General features: G+C 39.2%; 1 protein-coding gene across 1 annotated transcript in view; it reads left to right on the forward strand.

Moving 5' to 3' along the window:
• LOC127655707 (protein argonaute-1) overlaps positions 1–22,383 on the forward strand; it is a 40,058-nt gene extending 17,675 nt beyond the window's left edge. The window contains exons 10-19 of the mRNA XM_052143652.1: positions 5,029–5,151; positions 6,947–7,080; positions 7,167–7,351; positions 7,453–7,612; positions 7,725–7,815; positions 12,814–13,008; positions 13,846–13,980; positions 14,059–14,160; positions 14,374–14,573; positions 18,275–22,383. Coding sequence (XP_051999612.1) covers positions 5,029–5,151; positions 6,947–7,080; positions 7,167–7,351; positions 7,453–7,612; positions 7,725–7,815; positions 12,814–13,008; positions 13,846–13,980; positions 14,059–14,160; positions 14,374–14,573; positions 18,275–18,383 — 1,434 coding nt within the window. The 3' untranslated portion in view covers positions 18,384–22,383. The remainder of the gene's footprint in view (positions 1–5,028; positions 5,152–6,946; positions 7,081–7,166; positions 7,352–7,452; positions 7,613–7,724; positions 7,816–12,813; positions 13,009–13,845; positions 13,981–14,058; positions 14,161–14,373; positions 14,574–18,274) is intronic.

A 22,383-nucleotide genomic window follows, 5' to 3' on the forward strand; every position in this document is an offset into this window, starting at 1 on the left:
TGAGTGTGGATTAAGAGCAACTAATGAATTTGCTCTTTAAAATAAAACAAAACAGCTGCGTTTGTAGATTGAAAAGGTTTAATGTAAGAAACAACACTATTGACAATTTGTTTTTTCTTGTTTTAAGCACATGTATAACCAAATGTAGTGAGGTTTATGATTAGAACAAGAAATAAAACTACTTGCCCATGAGGTTTGAAAAATAAACTTAATTCAATATCCTCTCTGAAAAGTGTTGATATTTTATGCTTTTTTGCCTCTCAAAAATGTATTGTTTTTAAGGAGTGTACATGTTTATATATACATTGAGGAAAATAAGTATTTGAACACCCTGCTATTTTGCAAGTTCTCCCACTTAGAAATCATGGAGGGGTCTGAAATTGTCATCGTAGGTGCATGTCCACTGTGAGAGACATAATCTAAAAAAAAAAATCCAGAAATCACAATGTATGATTTTTTTTTAACTATTTATTTGTATGATACAGCTGCAAATAAGTATTTGAACCCCTGAGAAAATCAATGTTAATATTTGGTACAGTAGCCTTTGTTTGCAATTACAGAGGTCAAACGTTTCCTGTAGTTTTTCACCAGGTTTGCACACACTGCAGGAGGGATTTTGGCCCACTCCTCCACACAGATCTTCTCTAGATCAGTCAGGTTTCTGGGCTGTCGCTGAGAAACATGGAGTTTGAGCTCCCTCCAAAGATTCTCTATTGGGTTTAGGTCTGGAGACTGGCTAGGCCACGCCAGAACCTTGATATGCTTCTTACAGAGCCACTCCTTGGTTATCCTGGCTGTGTGCTTCGGGTCATTGTCATGTTGGAAGACCAGCCTCGACCCATCTTCAATGCTCTAACTGAGGGAAGGAGGTTGTTCCCCAAAATCTTGCAATACATGGCCCCGGTCATCCTCTCCTTAATACAGTGCAGTCGCCCTGTCCCATGTGCAGAAAAACACCCCCAAAGCATGATGCTACCACCCCCATGCTTCACAGTAGGGATGGTGTTCTTGGGATGGTACTCATCATTCTTCTTCCTCCAAACACGGTTAGTGGAATTATGACCAAAAAGTTCTATTTTGGTCTCATCTGACCACATGACTTTCTCCCATGACTCCTCTGGATCATCCAAATGGTCATTGGCAAACTTAAGACGGGCCTTGACATGTGCTGGTTTAAGCAGGGGAACCTTCCGTGCCATGCATGACTTCAAACCATGACGTCTTAGTGTATTACCAACAGTAACCTTGGAAACGGTGGTCCCAGCTCTTTTCAGGTCATTGACCAGCTCCTCCCGTGTAGTTCTGGGCTGATTTTTCACCTTTCTTAGGATCATCGAGACCCCACGAGGTGAGATCTTGCATGGAGCCCCAGTCCGAGGGAGATTGACAGTCATGTTTAGCTTCTTCCATTTTCTAATGATTGCTCCAACAGTGGACCTTTTTTCACCAAGCTGCTTGGCAATTTCCCTGTAGCCCTTTCCAGCCTTGTGGAGGTGTACAATTTTGTCTAGTGTCTTTGGACAGCTCTTTGGTCTTGGCCATGTTAGTAGTTGGATTCTTACTGATTGTATAGGGTGGACAGGTGTCTTTATGCAGCTAACGACCTCAAACAGGTGCATCTAATTTAGGATAATAAATGGAGTGGAGGTGGACATTTTAAAGGCAGACTAACAGGTCTTTGAGGGTCAGAATTCTAGCTGATAGACAGGTGTTCAAATACTTATTTGCAGCTGTATCATACAAATAAATAGTTAAAGAATCATACATTGTGATTTCTGGATTTTTTTTTTTAGATTATGTCTTTCACAGTGGACATGCACCTACGATGACAATTTCAGACCCCTCCATGATTTCTAAGTGGGAGAACTTGCAAAATAGCAGGGTGTTCAAATACTTATTTTCCTCACTGTATATACACACTGGTGGCCAAAAGTTTGGAATAATGTACAGATTTTGCTCTTATGGGAAGAAATTGGTACTTTGATTCAACTGATCACAATGTATCAGTCAGGACATTAATAACATGAAAAATTACTATTAAAATCTGAAAATAATGTTCAGAACTTCTTAAACTACTTCAAAGAAAAATCCTCCACATGCAGCAATGACCGCTTTGCAGATCCTTGTTTTTCCAGCTGTTAGTTTGTCCAGATACTCAGGTGACCTTTCACCCCACACTTCCTGTAGCACTTGACCTTTCACCCCACACTTCCTGTAGCACTTGACCTTTCACCCCACACTTCCTGTAGCACTTGACCTTTCACCCCACACTTCCTGTAGCACTTGCCATAGATGTGACTGTCTTGTCGGGCACTTCTCACACATCTTACAGTCTAGCTGCTCCCACAAAAGCTCAATGGGGTTAAGATCCGTAACACTCTTTTCCAATTATCTGTTGTCCAATGTTTGTGTTTCTTTGCCCACTCAAACCTTTTCTTTTTGTTTTTCTGTTTCAAAAATGTCTTTTTCTTTGCAATTCTTCCCATAAGGCCTCCAGAGTCTTCTCTTTACTGTTGTACATGAAACTGGTGTTGAGCGGGTAGAATTCAATGAAGCTGTCAGCGGAGGACATGTGAGGCACCTATTTCTCAAACTAGAGACTCTGATGTACTTATCCTCTTGTTTAGTTGTACATCTGGTCTTCCACATCTCTTTCTGTCCTTGTTAGAGACAGTTGTGCTTTGTCTTTGAAGACTGTAGTTACACCTTTTGTATTAGATCTTCAGTTTTGTTGACTATTTCAAGCATTGTATCGCCTTCATTCCTCAAAACAATGATTGACTGAGTTTCTAGAGAAAGCCGTTTCTTTTGTCATTTTTGACCTAATATTGACCTTAAGACATGCCAGTCTATTGCATACTGTGGCAACTCTAAAACAAACACAACAACAATGTTAAGCTTCATTTAATGAACCAAATATATTTCAGCTGTGTTTGATATAATGGCAAGTGATTTTCTTGTACCAATTTAGCATGATTACTCAAGGAGAGTGAGTGAGTGAGTGAGTGAGTGAGTGAGTGAGTGAGTGAGTGAGTGAGTGAGTGAGTGAGTGAGATACAGATTTTTAAAAAAAAATATTTTTTAGGTTTATGATCAAAATAAAAGCTTTACCAATGAGGCATGAAAATAAACTCCCCAATTTAAAATGCTCAATTCCCACTACTTAGTAGGTCCTCATGGTGGTGTGGTTACTCTCCTCAATCCGGGTGGTGGAGGACGAGTCTCGGTGTTCTCCGCTTCTGAGACCGTCAATCTGCGCATCTGATCACGTGACTCGTTATGCATGACACCGCGGAGACTCACAGCATGTGGAGGCTCATGCTACTCTCCACGATCCACACGCCCCATTGAGAGCGAGAACCACTAATCACCACCACGAGGAGGTTACCTCATGTGACTACCCTCCCTAGCAACCGGGCCAATGTGGTTGCTTAGGAGACCTGGCTGGAGTCACTCTGCATGCCCTGGATTCAAACTCACGTCTCCAGGGGTGGTCGCAGGGTCGTTTCAGACCATTCTGGCGCCCTAGGCAAGGTCCCTATTGCTGCCCCTGATGGGGGGAGGCGGGCGGTGTTTGGGGTGCTTTGCAGTGGCCTCCTCCATGGTGCCCCCCCCAGCAGGTGTCACCCTAGTGGGGGCGCCAGTTCACCTAGATTGCCTGTGCCTAGAAACGGCCCTGGGTGGTATTCAGCGTCAATATTCGGCCCCTCATGAAAAATAAACTTAATGCAAAATATTGTTTACGTCTAATTTTTACTACAAAACAAGATAAAAAATGATTAAGAACATTATTTTTGACGTTTTTGATTAAAACAAGGAAAAAACTATTTCAAAATATTCTCTGAAAATAAGTCTTGATATCTTGTGCATTTTGCCTCTCAAAATTTTATTTTTATTTTCATTTATATACACTGATATAACAATACATACAGTTAAACACAGCAATACCTACATATATATTGTTTACTAAAACATTTTAATACATTAAAAACACCATGTGGAGACTTCCTGTGGTTCTGCTACTGAAATTTAAACCTCATTTGCAATTAAATCCTATCAATGGTCCTTCGTAGATTTGTGGTCATGCCACAGACTTCTGCTTTTTCCCCATCACGGCACTCGAAAATGACAGATGACATCATCAGCTTCCATGAATCTTGTTAGCACGAGCATGAGTTGGCATCACAATTCCCCTGGTGATGTCATCATGGGTCATCAACTGTAGCAGTAATGAACATAATAGGGCTGTTGTCATAGTGATTCATTTGTTCAGTTCTATTCTTACATCCTATGTTGTGTCTCTACAGTTTCCTCCCAAAACAAGACAAATAAAGGAACATGAATTAATTAGAGGATGATTTAGGTTTGCATTCAAATACTAATGTAAATCTAATTTGAGGTCTGTATTTAAGAGATCAGTAATAAACCAATATATTGTCCAGACCATTTAAACGGCTGATATTTGGTTATTTTGAGATGATATAAAAAAGATATATATATTTTGTCATAATATTAAATATCAATATTTTTATGAAATGTGCCTGTGACAAGGAGGAGGGCGGGGCCGGGTCATGACCATGCACGCCTGGCCCCCAATCTGGCTAATCAGCCGAGGAGAGGGATAAGTGCAGTGGAACGTGGCAGTTCGGGAGAGAGAGAGCCACATGCAGCTGCCATGTGTGCGTTTATGTTTTTGTGTCTTTTCAGGTCTCCCTCCACCATCACTATAATGAGAGACTCCGGTGACGAGTCTTACCGCTGCACTTATCCCTCCCCTCAGCTGATTAACCCGATTGGGGGCCGGGCGTGCATGGTCACGACCCGGCCCCGCCCTCCTCCTTGTCACAGGCACATTTTGTTCAGGTCATACTGTATAGAGTAAGCGAATAAGAGAAAACGTGCTCCCTGAATAATTTCACACGGGTTTGCTACACTACACACTGTACATAAACATCCAACGCATAGTTTGGTTTTGGCATAAGACTTGAATCTATAAGAGTCATAAACAGGTTTTTGTGTTTCCCCCAGATGAAGAATGCAAATTTTAATCTTGACCCGTACATTCAAGAGTTTGGTATCAAGGTGAAGGACGACATGGCAGAGGTGACGGGGAGAGTTCTGCCTGCGCCGATCCTGCAGTACGGTGGTCGGGTAAGATCGTATCCAATCATCATCTTTACACCTCCTCACACATCATCCTGTGCTCTACGTGAACCTGATCTCCATCAAAGCTCCTCTGAGATCAGCAGTACCTTGTCAAATATGTGAGAGTGGAGTTATTTTTCTTTGTTCTGTAACACTGTGTCTACAGGACGTTTGCTTAACTTCTGATCATTACATCAAATGCCAGATCATATTAATTATATAAAAGATTCTGAGCAAGTCAAGCTTGTAGTGCCACATGTTTTCTCCAGGGGGCAGTAAGCGACACTTCAGCTGTATTGGCAATGCGCAGCTTATACAGAGAACAAACCACACTTCTAGCACACTCGACTCTGCTCCCTTTACATTTCTGAGCTTGCTTTTGCACTGCTATTTAGTGCCGCCTCAACGTGGGTGGGATTATAGGCTGATCGTCATAGCTGCACAACATTACACAAACATTACTGACCATAATAAATGTGGTTCAAGCAAAATGTGACACACACGCACACAAGTTGTCACAGTATTATTTCCTCAATATAACAAGAATAGAAGTCAATAGATACAAATGTGAACGTGTGTGTCTTTCTCTCTCTCTCTCTGTGTGTGTGTGTGTGTGTGTGTGTGTGTGTGTGTGTGTGTGTGTGTGTGTGTGTGTGTGTGTGTGTGTGTGTGTGTGTGTGTGTGTGTGTGTGTGTGTGTGTGTGTGTGTTCAATATTATTACCTCAATATAACAAGAATAGAAGTCAATGGATGCAAATGTGAACGTGTGTGTGTGTGTGGTCAATATTATTACCTCAATATAATAATAATAAGAGTAGAAGTCAATGGGAACACGTGTGTGTCTGTCTCTCTCTCTCTGTGTGTGTGTGGTCAATATTATTACCTCAATATAATAAGAATAGAAGTCAATGGATACAAATGTGAACACGTGTGTGTGTGTGTGTCTGTCTCTCTCTCTCTCTCTCTGTCTGTGTGTGTGTGGTCAATATTATTACCTCAATATAACAAGAATAGAAGTCAATGGATACAAATGTGAACATGTGTGTGTGTGTGTGTGTGTGTCTCTCTCTCTCTCTCTCTCTCTCTCTGTGTGTCTCTCTCTCTCTGTGTGTGTGTCTTTCTCTCTCTCTCTCTCTGTGTGTGCGCGCGTTGTCAATATTATTACCTCAATATAATAATAAGAGTAGAAGTCAATGGGAACACGTGTGTGTGTGTGTGTGTGTGTGTGTGTTATATTAGCTCAATAGAAAGTCAATGGGAACAAATGTGTGTAACACAAACATACATAAATACACACTGTACATACATATATTCTAATGTAAATTTGGAGCATTTACTGTAAATAAAATTAGTACATTTTACATTTGTAAATTAATGAAAGGTTATTGGGGAGAAAATGTTTTACATTGTGACTGTTGTGCTGTTATTTAACAATCCGGGTCAAATTGACCCAGTGAGACCAACAGTGGGACAGTCCTTGCAACATGTCCCACCCAACTTTCTTTTTTTAGTAGAGCACTGGTCAAGCCATTTCATGGGATCTTTCAATTATCTTTCTAACTATATGTTGTAGCAATACTTGCATAATATTAATGATAAAATAACAAGTCAAGTTTTATTGCAATGGATTTCTGTTGAAAATAAAGAGATATATTAAGTTATTCATGAATTTTACAGTTGCTAAAGTTTAGCTTAACGGTCTGTGTTAGTTGCTGTCTTCAATGCTCCTAGTCTAGACAACAAGTGTAACATGTGATTTGTCTTATTTCTAAATTCTCGCTCTTTCTCTGTCGCCAACAGAATCGTGCCATTGCGACTCCCAACCAGGGTGTGTGGGACATGAGGGGAAAACAGTTTTATAATGGGATTGAGATCAAAGTTTGGGCCATCGCCTGCTTCGCCCCGCAGAAACAGTGTCGAGAAGAGGTGCTCAAGTAAGGACGGTCAAATTTATTCCAGATTAAAAGAGTCAGAAGTATTTGATGCATTTCAGTGGTGATGTGAGCGATCTCGTCCTCAGAAACTTCACAGACCAGCTGCGTAAGATCTCAAAGGACGCTGGGATGCCCATCCAGGGCCAGCCATGTTTCTGTAAGTATGCACAGGGAGCAGACAGCGTGGAGCCCATGTTCAGACATTTGAAGAACACTTACTCTGGCCTTCAGCTCATCATCGTTATTCTGCCCGGAAAAACACCCGTCTATGGTGAGATCTGATTCTGACGTCACACAGAGTGACACGCTCCTTCAAACACATTTGTTTGTCTTTTTGGTATGTGTGTGTGAATGTGTGTTGTGTTTGTGCAGCGGAAGTGAAGCGTGTTGGAGACACTCTTCTTGGAATGGCCACTCAGTGTGTGCAGGTGAAAAACGTGGTAAAAACGTCCCCTCAGACGCTCTCTAACCTCTGCCTCAAAATCAACGTCAAACTGGGCGGCATCAATAACATCCTGGTGCCACATCAACGGTGAGACGCTCGAGGATATTTCTCTGGATGTGTTCATGCGGATCTTTGAGGACTGAAAATGAACTCTTTGGTTCTCAGGAAACATGAACACTTTTTTTTAACGTGTTCACAGGTCTGCAGTTTTCCAGCAGCCAGTGATCTTCCTGGGAGCCGATGTTACTCACCCTCCAGCTGGTGATGGAAAGAAACCCTCCATTACTGCTGTGAGTATGCCAGCTTTACTTCTAGACTCTCAATTTGGTATATTGAATGAGATATTTATTAGTCAAGCAGCGATAGGTCACAAATGATCGCTTAACAACCGACTGGTAGATTAGTGAGGTTGACTAGTTTATCTACCGGTACATCATATATACACTCACCTAAAGGATTATTAGGAACACATACTAATACTGTGTTTGACCCCCTTTCGCCTTCAGAACTGCCTTAATTCTACGTGGCATTGATTCAACAAGGTGCTGAAAGCATTCTTTAGAAATGTTGGCCCATATTGATAGGATAGCATCTTGCAGTTGATGGAGATTTGTGGGATGCACATCCAGGGCACGAAGCTCCCGTTCCACCACATCCCAAAGATGCTCTATTGGGTTGAGATCTGGTGACTGTGGGGGCCATTTTAGTACAGTGAACTCTTTGTCATGTTCAAGAAACCAATTTGAAATGATTCGAGCTTTGTGACATGGTGCATTATCCTGCTGGAAGTAGCCATCAGAGGATGGGTACATGGTGGCCATAAAGGGATGGACATGGTCAGAAACAATGCTCAGGTAGGCCGTGGCATTTAAACGATGCCCAATTGGCACTAAGGGGCCTAAAGTGTGCCAAGAAAACAACCCCCACACCATTACACCACCACCACCAGCCTGCACAGTGGTAACAAGGCATGATGGATCCATGTTCTCATTCTGTTTACGCCAAATTCTGACTCTACCATCTGAATGTCTCAACAGAAATCGAGACTCATCAGACCAGGCAACATTTTTCCAGTCTTCAACTGTCCAATTTTGGTGAGCTCTTGCAAATTGTAGCCTCTTTTTCCTATTTGTAGTGGAGATGAGTGGTACCGGTGGGGTCATCTGCTGTTGTAGCCCATCCGCCTCAAGGTTGTGCGTGTTGTGGCTTCACAAATGCTTTGCTGCATACCTCGGTTGTAACGAGTGGTTATTTCAGGCAAAGTTGCTCTTCTATCAGCTTGAATCAGTCGGCCCATTCTCCTCTGACCTCTAGCATCAACAAGGCATTTTCAGCCCACAGGACTGCCGCATACTGGATGTTTTTCCCTTTTCACACCATTCTTTGTAAACCCTAGAAATGGGTGTGCGTGAAAATCCCAGTAACTGAGCAGATTGTGAAATACTCAGACCGCCCGTCTGGCACCAACAACCATGCCACGCTCAAAATTGCTTAAATCACCTTTCTTTCCCATTCTGACATTCAGTTTGGAGTTCAGGAGATTGTCTTGACCAGGACCACACCCCTAAATGCATTGAAGCAACTGCCATGTGATTGGTTGATTAGATAATTGCATTAATGAGAAATTGAACAGGTGTTCCTAATAATCCTTTAGGTGAGTGTGTATATATATATTATAGTGTAGGGTTACCACATTGGGCCTGTAAAATTCCTGGACACCTGATCAATGACCAAATACCATTTGCTGGCCAACATACAAGAAATAAGACATTTTATTTATGATTGTTTACTCTTGTTAGATATGTAAATTACTGCATATACAGTATAGCATATAATGAAATAACAATAACAGCAACATTCTCCAAAAAAATATTTTAGCCTATTTTTATGAAATGCATTTCAATGAGGCCTGGGTAGCTCAGCGAGTATTGACGCTGACTATCGAACTGAGTCGCAAGATCGTTTCCAGGGCGTGCTGAGTGACTCCAGCCAGGTCTCCTAAGCAACCAAATTGGCCCGGTTGCTATGGAGGGTAGAGTCACATGGGGTAACCGCCTCGTGGTCACTATGTGTGGTTCTCGCTCTCGGCGGGTCGCGTGGTAAGCTGTGCATGCAGTCTGATACGTTGATGTGCGGTTGTTACTGAAAAATATCAGACCACTAGATGGCGCCATTTGACCGATCAGAAACAAGTATTCCAGAGAGCCATGTAATAAATTACATTAATCAACTTTACTCATATTATTATGACTTTATTATAACTTTTATATTAACTTGCAGGTAAACTTGAACATTTATGGTGCGTTCACATACAACGCAAAGAAAATGTTCACCTTGCATTGCTCGCGTGAATTTGACCGCTGGATTATACATTGTGTTTAAACTCGCATTCGCGTGAGTAAAGCGAACCCGCGAGTATTCCCCGTTCTCTTCCGGAAAAGGACAGGAGGAGGGGCTTCTACGACTTGGTTCATTAAAGTACAACCAATAGCTGGAATCAAGTAGTCACGCATATTTTCAAAACTTACCAGGTAGTCCAACTTCCTCGCTCACTTTCCTCCAAGCGATGTCTTTATTCGTCCGGTCTCTTTACATGTATGACGTGTCATCCAAGTCCGGGTGACCACACACACACCGCTACAACAATTTATTTAGAAATCCTTCCAGATTTCTTCTACTACCATGTCAGTACGTCAGTGACATCTGGACAATCTCACTGCTGACAGGCTTTCGCGGATTTTATTACGCAAATGAAGCAATTTCGCGATTTCGAGTCGCGCCATTTGCTTTATTCGCATCTATACATTGACTTTGTATGTAATCGCGCCGAGTGAAACGCTCGCTTCGCATTGTATGTGAACGCACCGTAACACTGTGCATGAGCCGGAATAGCATACAGAGAATGTAAGAGAATGTGAAGTAAATAGTTAAAATGTTAAAAGTACTCCAACTTTCAAAAAGGCGTCTTGAGCTCCCTGAATACTGTTCCATCTGTTCCTTTATTTCAATTGATTTATTTGTGACATAGCTACTGTATGTTTATACACTGAATCCTTCAACATTTGTGCTTTTTTGTGTTGATATAAAAAGCTTGAACATAGGTAGTGTAGATGGTTAAGTCAAGCAGATAGTATTGTTGAATGTAACGCTCTTAAATTGGCCTGTCATTAATGTATTATATAACAAGGGCGGTAAAATGAACTTATATAAACGTAACACAATTCTCAATAATCCAACCTGAGCCAAAGGGCACTTAATTCTGGTCTTATTCTGAAAGCCGTAATTACTACCCCACTGCTCTTTGACTGTAAGTGCCGCCCAGTTTGATGTTCTTAACTGGTTGTAGAACAGTACAGTGATTGAAAGGGTGTATGTTCTGGAGGTGGGCAGGACAGGATGAGAGCTTTGAAAGGGAGAATGGCTCGCTGATGACTCACGGACGAGAAGGAAATGATGTCACCTTGTAGCTCGTACTCTTTCTGCGGTTACAAAGCGATGGTGACAAAGGGCCAAAGAGTCACTGCGAAGGGAACTGAGACCGGTTAGAGAGTGCTTGATGATGTGGAGGGTGTGGCGACGAGACTTTTCTTTGGGGAACATGATGTAAACTGCTGACTGTAACTGGTTTCGCTGTGGAGGTTTTTTTGCAAGGGCAGCAGATCTATGTAACTTCACCACAGGCTTTCTACAGCTGCTTTGTATTTTTTCATTTCTTTGATTTTATGTTGTTTTCCCCCACTTTGTTTACATGGAAAACTATAGAAGCCCTGAACTGCAAGGTGAACAAGTTTTTTTCCGGGTGATTTTTTTTTTTATTTTATTTTTTTCTCTGAAATTCTCTGATTCTGAGAAAAATTCTGAGAAAACATCTTTTTATTTTTTTTTAGAGAAATAAAATGTTTATATAAAAAAACAAATCATTCAGTCTCTTATTACACCGCTAATAACCAAATAAATAAATACAGTGACACAAAACATTGATTTGCATTAAAATGATGTCATTATGTGAGAAGAAAGAAATCGCTGGTCAGCTGAAATCCCTCTCCGCTTTGAGTTCTGTTGGTGTTTATTTTATTATTATTATTGAACATCTGACCGCTCATGATCCAGTTTATTACAAGAATACTTGCCAAATAAATAAATGTGCATGAAACATTGATTTGAGGTGAAATAATTTTATTAGCTTACTTGTAGAGATCGCACACTGATCCAAGAAGTGTGAAAGCACGTTCTGATACATTGATGTGCGGTTGTTACTGATAAATATCTGACCACTAGATGGCGCCATTGACCGATCAAAATCAAGTATTCCAGAGAGCCATGTAATAAATTAGATTAATCAGCTATAATCCACCTAATATAATGACTTTATTATAACTTCTATTATAATTTACGGGTAAACAAATGAAATTACGCTAATGTAAACTCTGTTTTCTTTCCTCTGGCAATTTTTTTTCTATGAAATATTCTTTCAGATTTTTATTGGATTTTTAGTTTTTTGCTCTAAAAAATTTTTTTTTTTTTTTTTCCTCAAGAGGCAACAAGAGGCATAAATTCTTGTTAACTAATAATTATCATTTGGTGGCCACCAGATGCCACTACCAGTAAGCATAAAATGCTAATTATGAAAATTCTCATGTATTGCCTATTGGGGGGAAAAAAAATTCAGATTTATTTATTTTTTTTTTTTCAGAGACAATAACGATTTAAAATGAAAAAAAATCAGGGAGAAGAGAAAAAAATTCTGAGAGAAAAGAAAAATTCTGATTTATTTATTTTTTTATTTTTTTATTTTTTTTCAGAGAAAATAAACATGATTAAAGTCCTTTTTTAGAGAATTTTTTTTTTATATAGAAAAAATACAAATTTCAGCTAAAAATACATTTTCAGAAAGAAAAAAACTTTTTATAGGAAGGCAGCAAGGCACCTGAAATTGAATTTTTTTTTGTACATGAACGTGTCTTTTTTTTCCCCTCATTGTTACAAAGCGCAACAGTCTGGTTACGAAAGTAAAAAAAATCCCATTTATTTCCATAAAATTTATTTTTAACGATAATTTATAAACCTTTAAAGACAGACCTATTGTGAGCTCTGAGGTTGTTAATCGATTATTTCTTATTATTAATCCATTAACTTCTGGTGAAGAACTACATTTCCCATGATTCTGAAGCGAACCGTAATACCAAAGTGCATCAAAAGAGCTCTGGAGCGACCACCCACTCCCATGATGCACTGTGAATGATGCAATCAAGTTGCACTATCGTTAACCCCTTTCTTCATTTCTGCAGGTGGTGGGCAGTATGGACGCTCATCCCAGCAGGTACTGTGCTACTGTGCGAGTGCAGCGGCCCAGACAGGAGATTATTGAAGATCTCTCATACATGGTTCGAGAACTGCTCATCCAGTTCTACAAGTCAACTCGCTTCAAACCCACACGGATCATCTTCTACCGGGATGGGGTACCAGAAGGACAGTTACCACAAGTAATGCCCCACTGGCTTTTATTTGCTTTTAGATTTTAAAATGTGGTTTTCAATCTGTATAATTGATGCTTCTACTTTACGACAGAGTTCTTAATATTTGCTGAAAGGTTCAAATTAAGTTTCTTGCTGTACAACATAGAAGACACAAGAGTCAGCAATTAAATATATTATGTATTGGTTTGTTGTTGTTGTTTGACAGCAGGGCTTGGTGATATAAATGGAATATTCAGTAAATATTCACAATATGCGCTTTTTTATTTTACTGATTCATCAATTCACTTGTTTCGTTGCTAAATTTTTTTCGATACTTTTTTTAATTTTGAAATGTACATTTTTATGTGTGTGTGTGTGTGTGTGTGTGTGTTACACATTTTTTTATGTACATTTGAAAATTAAAAAAATATCTAAAAAATATATATATATATATATATAAAAATACCAACTGTACCTTGGTAAATATTTTTTTTACATTGATATGTTTAAAAAACAAAAATGTTTTAAATAAAAATAATTGTATAAAATAAAGTGTTTATTTAGTGAAAACCCTGTTTTGATTATTTTTAACTAGATTTTTTATGTATTTTACATCTTTTATTTTTTGTTACGTTTACTTTTATTTTTTGTTATACGTTTTGTTGAAAAGAATGATAAAAAAAAAATATTTTATATATATATATATATATGTGTCATTTCAGAGTGAAAACATCAATGTTGCATATCAAAACGCTAAATGAAATCTCCATCACCCAGACCATTTTTTTATTGTTATCAGAGATAATCCTCAAGTTATATTAAAAAGCATTTACAAGACAGTTTATGTGACCTCTGTGTGTTCAGATCCTGCACTATGAGCTGTTGGCCATCAGGGACGCTTGCATCAAACTGGAGAAAGACTACCAGCCTGGCATCACATACATAGTCGTGCAAAAACGCCACCACACACGTCTCTTCTGTGCCGACAAGTCTGAAAGAGTGAGTTTCTGGAAAACAACACTTTTAAAGGTGTCATTCGGGAGAGGGGGTTATTCTGATATCTGTGACTTTGTTCAGATTGGGAAGAGTGGGAACATTCCTGCAGGAACGACGGTTGACACCAGCATCACGCATCCATTCGAGTTTGATTTCTACCTGTGCAGTCATGCAGGCATTCAGGTAAGACATACAGGAGAAGAGGATACAGAGAAGTACAAATCTGGGAGTGAAATTAGGTCCTGGTCCTCATTTATGCATTTAAGGGTTGATTATCGTCATATTGCATATTTAATGCATTTTTTAAATAAAAAGTGTCATTTTACGCCTCTCTAGATTTGATTGTCATTGATGTGGTGTTTCTTTTGGTTTGATCTTCTGTTGTCCTCATTTCAGGGCACCAGCCGACCCTCTCACTACTACGTCCTGTGGGACGACAATCGCTTTACGGCTGACGAGCTGCAGATTTTAACCTACCAGCTGTGCCACACATACGTGCGCTGTACCCGCTCCGTATCCATTCCAGCACCAGCCTACTATGCCAGGCTCGTGGCCTTCCGAGCACGCTACCATCTGGTGGATAAAGAACATGACAGGTGTGTGTATTTATATTGTTTATCCATTCGTTTCATTAAAGACAACATAAAACTGCGTTTGCAATACTGTACGTTGCACTCGCGATGTGAAGGATATTCTAAATAGCTAGCATTGCCGTTAGCATTGCCATTGCATTTGTCCATTGCTTGTATCCTTTGCCGATGCATTGTGATGAGCACACGTACCAAAACCATGTTAACATGCTCATTGTTTACGTCTAGTTGCTCTACTTTTTAAACAATGAGTATTTGAACGTTTTCATATTGGCCCCATTTACTTCCATTGTAAGATTTGTGATTTTTTTTTTTTTTTTTTTAAAAGGCGATACGAGTTGAAATACATTTTTGTGATAATCAACATTATGCCACAAATGCTGTTGATTGAGCTTAACTTGTATTGAACCTTGAAAATTACTTTAATATGCTGCCGTAGGGGCTGTTCAGTCCAATTTCAATAATTTTTCTATGCACTAGACGGATGTCTTTGACCACTGCGGAGCATCTCGCTGTTATTCTGCATGTCATGCAATAAATAGAACAGAACGGCGGTGTCTCGAGATTAGTTTTTTAAAATTGTATCCCTTTCCAGGCCCGCGAGGAAAAAAAGAATCATAAAAATATTGATAACTACAGTCTTGACCAACACAATATAGGTATGTTTGAAAGTTTAGGACAGGTTTTGTTCAAGGTATTTGAAGTACTTGAATTTGGCTTTTTCAAATTGAAGTTCTGGAAATCCTTTTAAAATAGCCATTTTTACCAAGAGGTGCTTAAAAAGTTCTTGAATGATAGAAAATCGCAAAATACGTTGCATAAATCATTTAATAAATTCAATGTATTTATTTATTTTCGTAAAAACACGACGACAGACCACTATCACTGGCACTGTCATCTGTCACATGTTACTGTTGGCAGCGCTGTTCAGAATGGGCCAATCACAATCAGTTACTGGAGGATTTAAAAAAAATCATTATAATAATATAGATACTGCTGTGGCAATGTGAATCCTTGCAACTATCAGTTTTAATACAAAATTACTCCAAAGTTCGAAATAAATTATGAGATCAATGGAGGATTCCGTTTTGTGAGCCTTCTAGCGCCCCCTTGTGTAAAGAAAGCTTTGTGTCTCAAAATAAATGGTAAATGGTCTGCACTTATATAGCGCTTTTTTAACCTTAACGGTATTCAAAGCGATTTTGAATACCGTTAAGCAACTTGGGGTTCAGTGTCTTGCCCAAGGACACTTTGGCATGTGTAGCCGTGTGGGCCGGGAATCGAACCGCCAACTCTGCGATTAGTGGCCGACCAGCTCTACCACCTGAGCCACAGCCGCCCTGGTTATATTTATTTAATAGGTCATTTCTGACAACTTTTTTAGTCATGAAAAAGCTTTCAAATAGCGTCATTCTATAACCTAACCTTTAATGATGTGAAATGGCTTGACATGTAACGTTATTTATGCGTTTTATTTTGTAGTTGTTTTTAATACAAGCATTAGTGCCGAATAAGTGTGCAAAAAAGAAAATTAACTGTTTAATTTAAAAAGAATGTTTGAATTAATGGTATTGCTGTTATCAATGTTTAAAACCTTTTTGAAAACCTTTTATGTTTTAACATTTACAAAAAGTACAAAACGTTGTTGAAATTAATTAAGGTCAAAGTTCAGAGGCTGCTTAAATATGCATATAGGGATTTTTCCCAGCATGTTAAAAAGTGATTCACATTTTATCTAATATTTACATAATTAGTGTTAATAATGAATGTAAAAATGTTTACCCTTAACATTTATTGGCAAAAACTGAACTGAACATTTCAATACTTTGTAAGTTGGAAAGTCAAAATTCTTTGAGGATGACCCATTCGTAATTTCGGTCAGTTCCTCACATAAATCTGTGTGACTTTAGAAAACATGGAAGAGCACATGAGTCATATGCACTATTGATTACAGACTTATTCTCCTTTGTTGGAAAGCGAAGTGTGTTTTAAGGGAGCACACTACAACTGCACATCAATTTCATCATGAATGAATCATAGTTGGCATTTAAAGATGCACATTGAGATATGCTGTACTTGTAATAAGTGGTTTTATACAAATAAATTAACTGAATGAATAAAATATTTAATTTAAAATGAACAAATAAAGAATTAGTTTTAATGACATCTCGAGCATAATCCTTGAAAACAAATAAAACGTGCTTGAAAAGTCCTTGAATTTAACTTTGAAGCATCTGTATGAACCCTGTTAGAAGCTCTACTTTCCAATTCATTTCGTATTATGACCAAAACAGAACAAATGCTTTGAAATTTGCAGACATCAGAAGTGATCTGTTTTGATACATCAAACAGATTAAATATCCATGTGTCGTATGTTGTTGGAAAGCTCTCAAAGAGTAGAATACAACCAGCCTATTTGTTTTACTCAGACAAAAATATAGCGAGTAACAGCTAAGTATATGTCTTTGACAATTATGTTGGCGTTGCTTATATGTCGTGTTTTCGCTTATAACTTTACAAAATAAAAACGGAAATTAAAATATGACATACCATTACTTGGAAGAGGTGATTATCATTCAAACGAGTCCTCACACAAGATAATCAGACGTATAGATCATTAGATAATCCACATGAAGCACAATGTTACATATGACCACCAGGAGATGGCGCCAAATACACGACACAGACTCAATGATGCCTCAAATGACACAGAATGAATCTCATTCTGTGAAATCTCATGACTAAAATCATGACTGCATGCTATGCAAACCTTTAGTCATTGTTGTGTTTGCATGTGTAATCAGTTCTTATGTACAATTATTATGTTTTATTTGTTTGGACACATGGAGATTTTCAACTTTTGATTTGTCGTATCAACATAACATGTTGACATGATTGGCAACCAATCAAATGCCGTTTTTCAGAGCCATGTTATTTACACCCAGAGATATATAATGTCAAGTTTGAAAAATAATAAGAAAATGTTTTGTGATTTTTCTGCAGTTTCTTAGGCTGAAAGTCTCAGAATGTATCATAATCTATATCATTAAAACATTGGAAACGTTTTCTTAACAGTGATACCACTGTTGACCCTTGACCCTCCTTGTTTGAGTTATAAGCCTTTAATTTTGGGTATGACACTGAAATAGGAAATCTTTAAAAACACCTTCAGAGCTTAAATGGTTAAGTTCATTTTAACTTGATATGGCGGCTAAACAAATGTGGTGTTCTGGCGCGAGATGCTGAAAAACAGTAAGACGTTGTCCGGCTAGCACATGTTTACATCGAAAAACCATTTAAAAACTGAATGCAAAAATCCATCCTGTGTGAACGGCCCTTTAGCAGCCAGTAATGTAATAACTACTATTAATGTTATACATTTTCCATACAATTTTTATTATTTTTTTATTAACCCAGCCAATAATGTAAGAACATATTACATTATGGGCAAAAAGTTATGTTATTGGTTCAGAAATGTTATTACATTATTGCTAGTTATTACATTATTGAACTATTACATTTAAGAATGGAAAATGTATTGCGTTATTGACAGTTATTAACGGTAGTTATTACATTATTGGCTTCTACAGGCCCCTTGGAAGGCAGCTGGCCATGTATACAGCTGACAGAAAGGCAGCACACTGTGTAGTAAAGTACGCTATCCTACAGTTTTTAAACCAATCTTTCTCTTGTATCTCCATCTGTAGCGGAGAAGGCAGCCACGTCTCTGGGCAGAGTAATGGTCGGGACCCCCAAGCGCTGGCTAAAGCCGTGCAGATTCACCACGACACCCTTAGGACCATGTACTTTGCCTGAGCCAGTTTCTTTGCCACCCCTCACCGGGCACCCCCTCGAGCCAGTACACTGGGTGCTACCAGTTCACCTGGGCGGAAGTGAATATGGAGTTACACACTATGTTTTGTTTAATCTGGCTGAACTATGCTCTTTTTTTTATTTTTTTTATTTAATGATGTATTATTGTGTACTACCTTCACACTCCTACATGTAAGTATGTATGCAATACGGAGGGAAAGAATGCAGATGTATCTGTTGTTTTGTATGCCACTACAAAGCTGCCTCTTAAAGGGATAGTTCACCTAAAAATGAAGATTCTTTCACCCTCGTGTTGTTACCACTTTCTGCCGAACATCCCCTTTTGTGTTCCACGGCCAAAAGATAGTCATGCAGATTTGGAACGACATGAGGGTGAGTCAATGATGACAAGTTTCATTTTTGGGTGAACTATCCCTTTAACATGCCCGTTTGTTCGGGCACTTGATGCAGAAGCCCCGAATAGAGGAATTGTTTTACTTCTCGCATTTTGCATTATTTTTTATTGTTATTGCGATTGATTTTTAAGTTTTATTTTTGTGAATATATGGTACATTAGCACTTAGTTTTAGTTTAGACACCATGCGGCAAGCATTAATGTATCGTCCGTGAAGCCGTACACCGACAGATGCACAAACGAAGCGCAGACGGCGATCGACTGTAGCATGCCACAGACACGGGTGTCTCTCTGGCGCTGTTGCGGCGGAGTCACGAGTGTAGCCAGTCGTATTTAGACTCCTCGTTAGTTAAAGAGTGGTCGCATAACTATAGATGACCACGGGGTGCGTTAAGTGCACTTGCATCAGCATAACATCGAAACCAGCATTATGCACCAGCCATATGTGATGCCAACCGTATAAAAGGGCCCTCGTCTTTTAAGATGTTTCCTCTACGCTCTTCTAGAATGGGGTGATTTGCTAGTATCATCACACAGACTTTCTGTGCTCATAAATCTTCCTGCACTTAAAGGAATAGCGAAAAATGAAAAGTTTGTCATCATTTACTCAACCATTTTATTTTCTTTATTCGGTAACACTTTTCAGTAAGGTTCTGTTAGTTAACATGAATTATTGCTTTAGGTGTAATGAACTAACAGTGAACAATTTGTTTGGTAATGTTAATGAAGCAGTACATAATGCATTAGCTAGTGTTAACATATACAACGTTTTATTTAAAAAATGTATTCGTGTATTTTAAATGAACATTTAAGCAAGATTAATAAGCACTAAACAAGTATTGTTCATGTTAACTAGTGCGGTTAAATGAATGTTAAGTGTCACCCTTTAGATGTTAGGCAGAACGTTTAAGATGCTCTTATAAATACTATAAAAGTGAAGGATGCTTTATACTGGCAAGCTCCAAAGTGGACTAAACACAATAAAAGTAGCTGTATTCCAAGACTTCTGAAGACATATGATAGCTTTATGTGAGGAACAATATCTCTTTGCGCTTGTTTTCAGATAGAAAATTGTGCCTTTGATGCATCGCGCCAGGTTTGATGTCATTCACGGTGGACGCCGTTGTTTTTTAGGATGATCCGGACACATTTAAAGGCATTTGTGGCCCCCCTTTGATCCTTACACTAAGGCACTAATGGAAGTGAATGGGGCCAGTCCATATACATTATAATACACACTATTTCAAATTTTATGGTGCATTTTTGGACCCTGATAATAAAAAAAATCACCATCCACTTTTAGTCACTCACCAAAAACAAAAATCCTCTGCTGATTTATTGACCTTTAAGCCATCCCAGACCCAGATGTGTATGTCTTTCCTTCTTCAGCAGAACCGAAGTGAAGATTTTTATAAGCAGATTTCAGCTCTTTTGGTCCATACAATGTGAGCAAACGGGTGTCATCATGCTGCTGGCTGTTTGACGGTCCAAAAGTCATATTTAGGCAGCGTAAAAGTAACCCACACAACCCCAGTCGATCAGTTAATGTCTTCTGAAGTGTGTGTGTGTGTGTGTGTGTGTGTGTGTGTGTGTGTGTGTGTGTGTGTGTGTGTGTGTGTGTGTGTGTGTGTGTGTGTGTGTGTGTGTGTGTGTGTGTGTGTGTGTGTGTGTGTGTGTGTGTGTGTGTGTGTGTGTGTGTGTGTGTGTGTGTGTGTGTGTGTGTGTGTGTGTGTGTGTGTGTGTGTGTGTGTGTGTGTGTGTGTGTGTGTGTGTGTGTGTTTTTTACCCAAACCTTCAGTTCTGCTGAAGAAGGAAAGACATGCACATCTGGGATGGCGTAAAGGTGAGCAAATCATTAGAGAAGTGTCATTTTTGGGTGAACTAACCCTTTAAGCTCAGACATTCTGCCTAACATCTTTTGCGTTTCACGCAAGAAAGACAATAATATGCGCTTGCAACGGCATGGGGGAGGAGGCTGTAAAAGATGACAAAATGTTCATTTCAGGGTGACTATTCCTTTAAACCGATTCTTCCACTGACCTCTGTAATCAAAGCAATACAAGGTCACCGAGAGCAGCTAGAGAAACATATGGCACATTCGAGCTGCTATAGGAGGTTGAGATGCACACGTTACGATATCCATTTGCATCTACCAAGAAATCAAATAATGCCGGATATCTTTATGTATATAGCTACCCACAACCTTCCTACACATGGGCTTGTGAAGGCTTTGCTTTCATAATGGACCACCGACAACCCACATCACTCCTACCCATACGTAGTCCTGCGTTGTTTGGAAAGGTCTTGCCAGTAACACTGCCACATTCCCTGCCCGCCTCACAAGCACCTTTTACCCCTCGCCTCATTTCTGTTGATGCAGCAAGCACGTTGGGCAGGCAGGAAAATGCCTTTTCCACAGGTTGGGGGTACATTATGCCATGTAATCATGTCATATGGTGGATGTATGCATTGCATGTTTAAACTGATCTTGTTGTAACTGGAGCCTCTCTGTATACGCGTTAAGATTGTGTCCTTATACATTTGATGCCATACATTTCCCGTTCTGTCTTATTTACTCACCTTTATGTCGTTCCAAAACCGGTATGCTGATATTTTATTCATCAAACACAACTGGGAATTTTGAAGTGTCTTCACGCAGCTCTTTTCCATACAACGGCAGTTCGTAGTGATATCAAAAGAAAACATTAAAAGCACCATGAGAGTATTTCATAAGAATCGTGCGCTATTTTCCAAGTCTTCTGAAGTTATACAATATCCTAACCCAAGCCTTCAAAAAGGCATGTTGGTGCATCATGCCAGAATCCCAAAATGCCACTCCGTCTCGCATGCGGCATGCCAGTTCAAATGTGCAGAATGGAGGATATTTGAGAACTAGATGGGAAGATTATCAGTGAATAACTTTTTAAGTTGCGGTCTTCACACAAAGCCATCATTTGGCTTCAGCAGACTAGTGCACTAGACTGCTTTTATGGTACTTTATTGGTTTTATTCAGCATACAGGTTTTGTACAACATAAGAGTGAGTTTATAATGATAGAAGGTTCAAATCGCTTGAACGACTCCTTTTAATGAAACCTTTTGCAATGTAGAGTGGCAAAGGTTCTCCACAAGGCGGCAATGTTGATGCCTCAACTTAGCCTCAAAGCGCCTGAAAATGGTGTGTTGTAATTCATAGGAATTTTAAGACGTAATGGTTTAACATGTTTTCTTTTGACTTATGTTTATGAAATGTATACAAAGACATGTCTTTATATATTAGGTTTTAGCAATCCCAACAAGCTGATTTTTATTGATTTCCCCACTGTATATTGATCCGGTCTTTCCTAGACAAAATATTCTGATGCAGTACTTGACTCTCTAAAGCCACGGGGCACCACATGGGTGAAGAACATGGAGGTGCAAAGTGGCGTAATTGGAGAGTGAACTTCACCCGACCTCACTGTTGAAGCAATATTAAGCCACTGATAAAGAACTGTCCTTGTCATAGCACTTCCCAATAGATTCAGTGAATGAACACATAAGCAAGTCGTTTTGGCTCTGTATGTTATAGTGAGGACTTTGTTCGGAA

Source organism: Xyrauchen texanus, chromosome 15, assembly GCF_025860055.1.
Source record: "Xyrauchen texanus isolate HMW12.3.18 chromosome 15, RBS_HiC_50CHRs, whole genome shotgun sequence".
NCBI classification, from domain to species: domain Eukaryota; kingdom Metazoa; phylum Chordata; class Actinopteri; order Cypriniformes; family Catostomidae; genus Xyrauchen; species Xyrauchen texanus.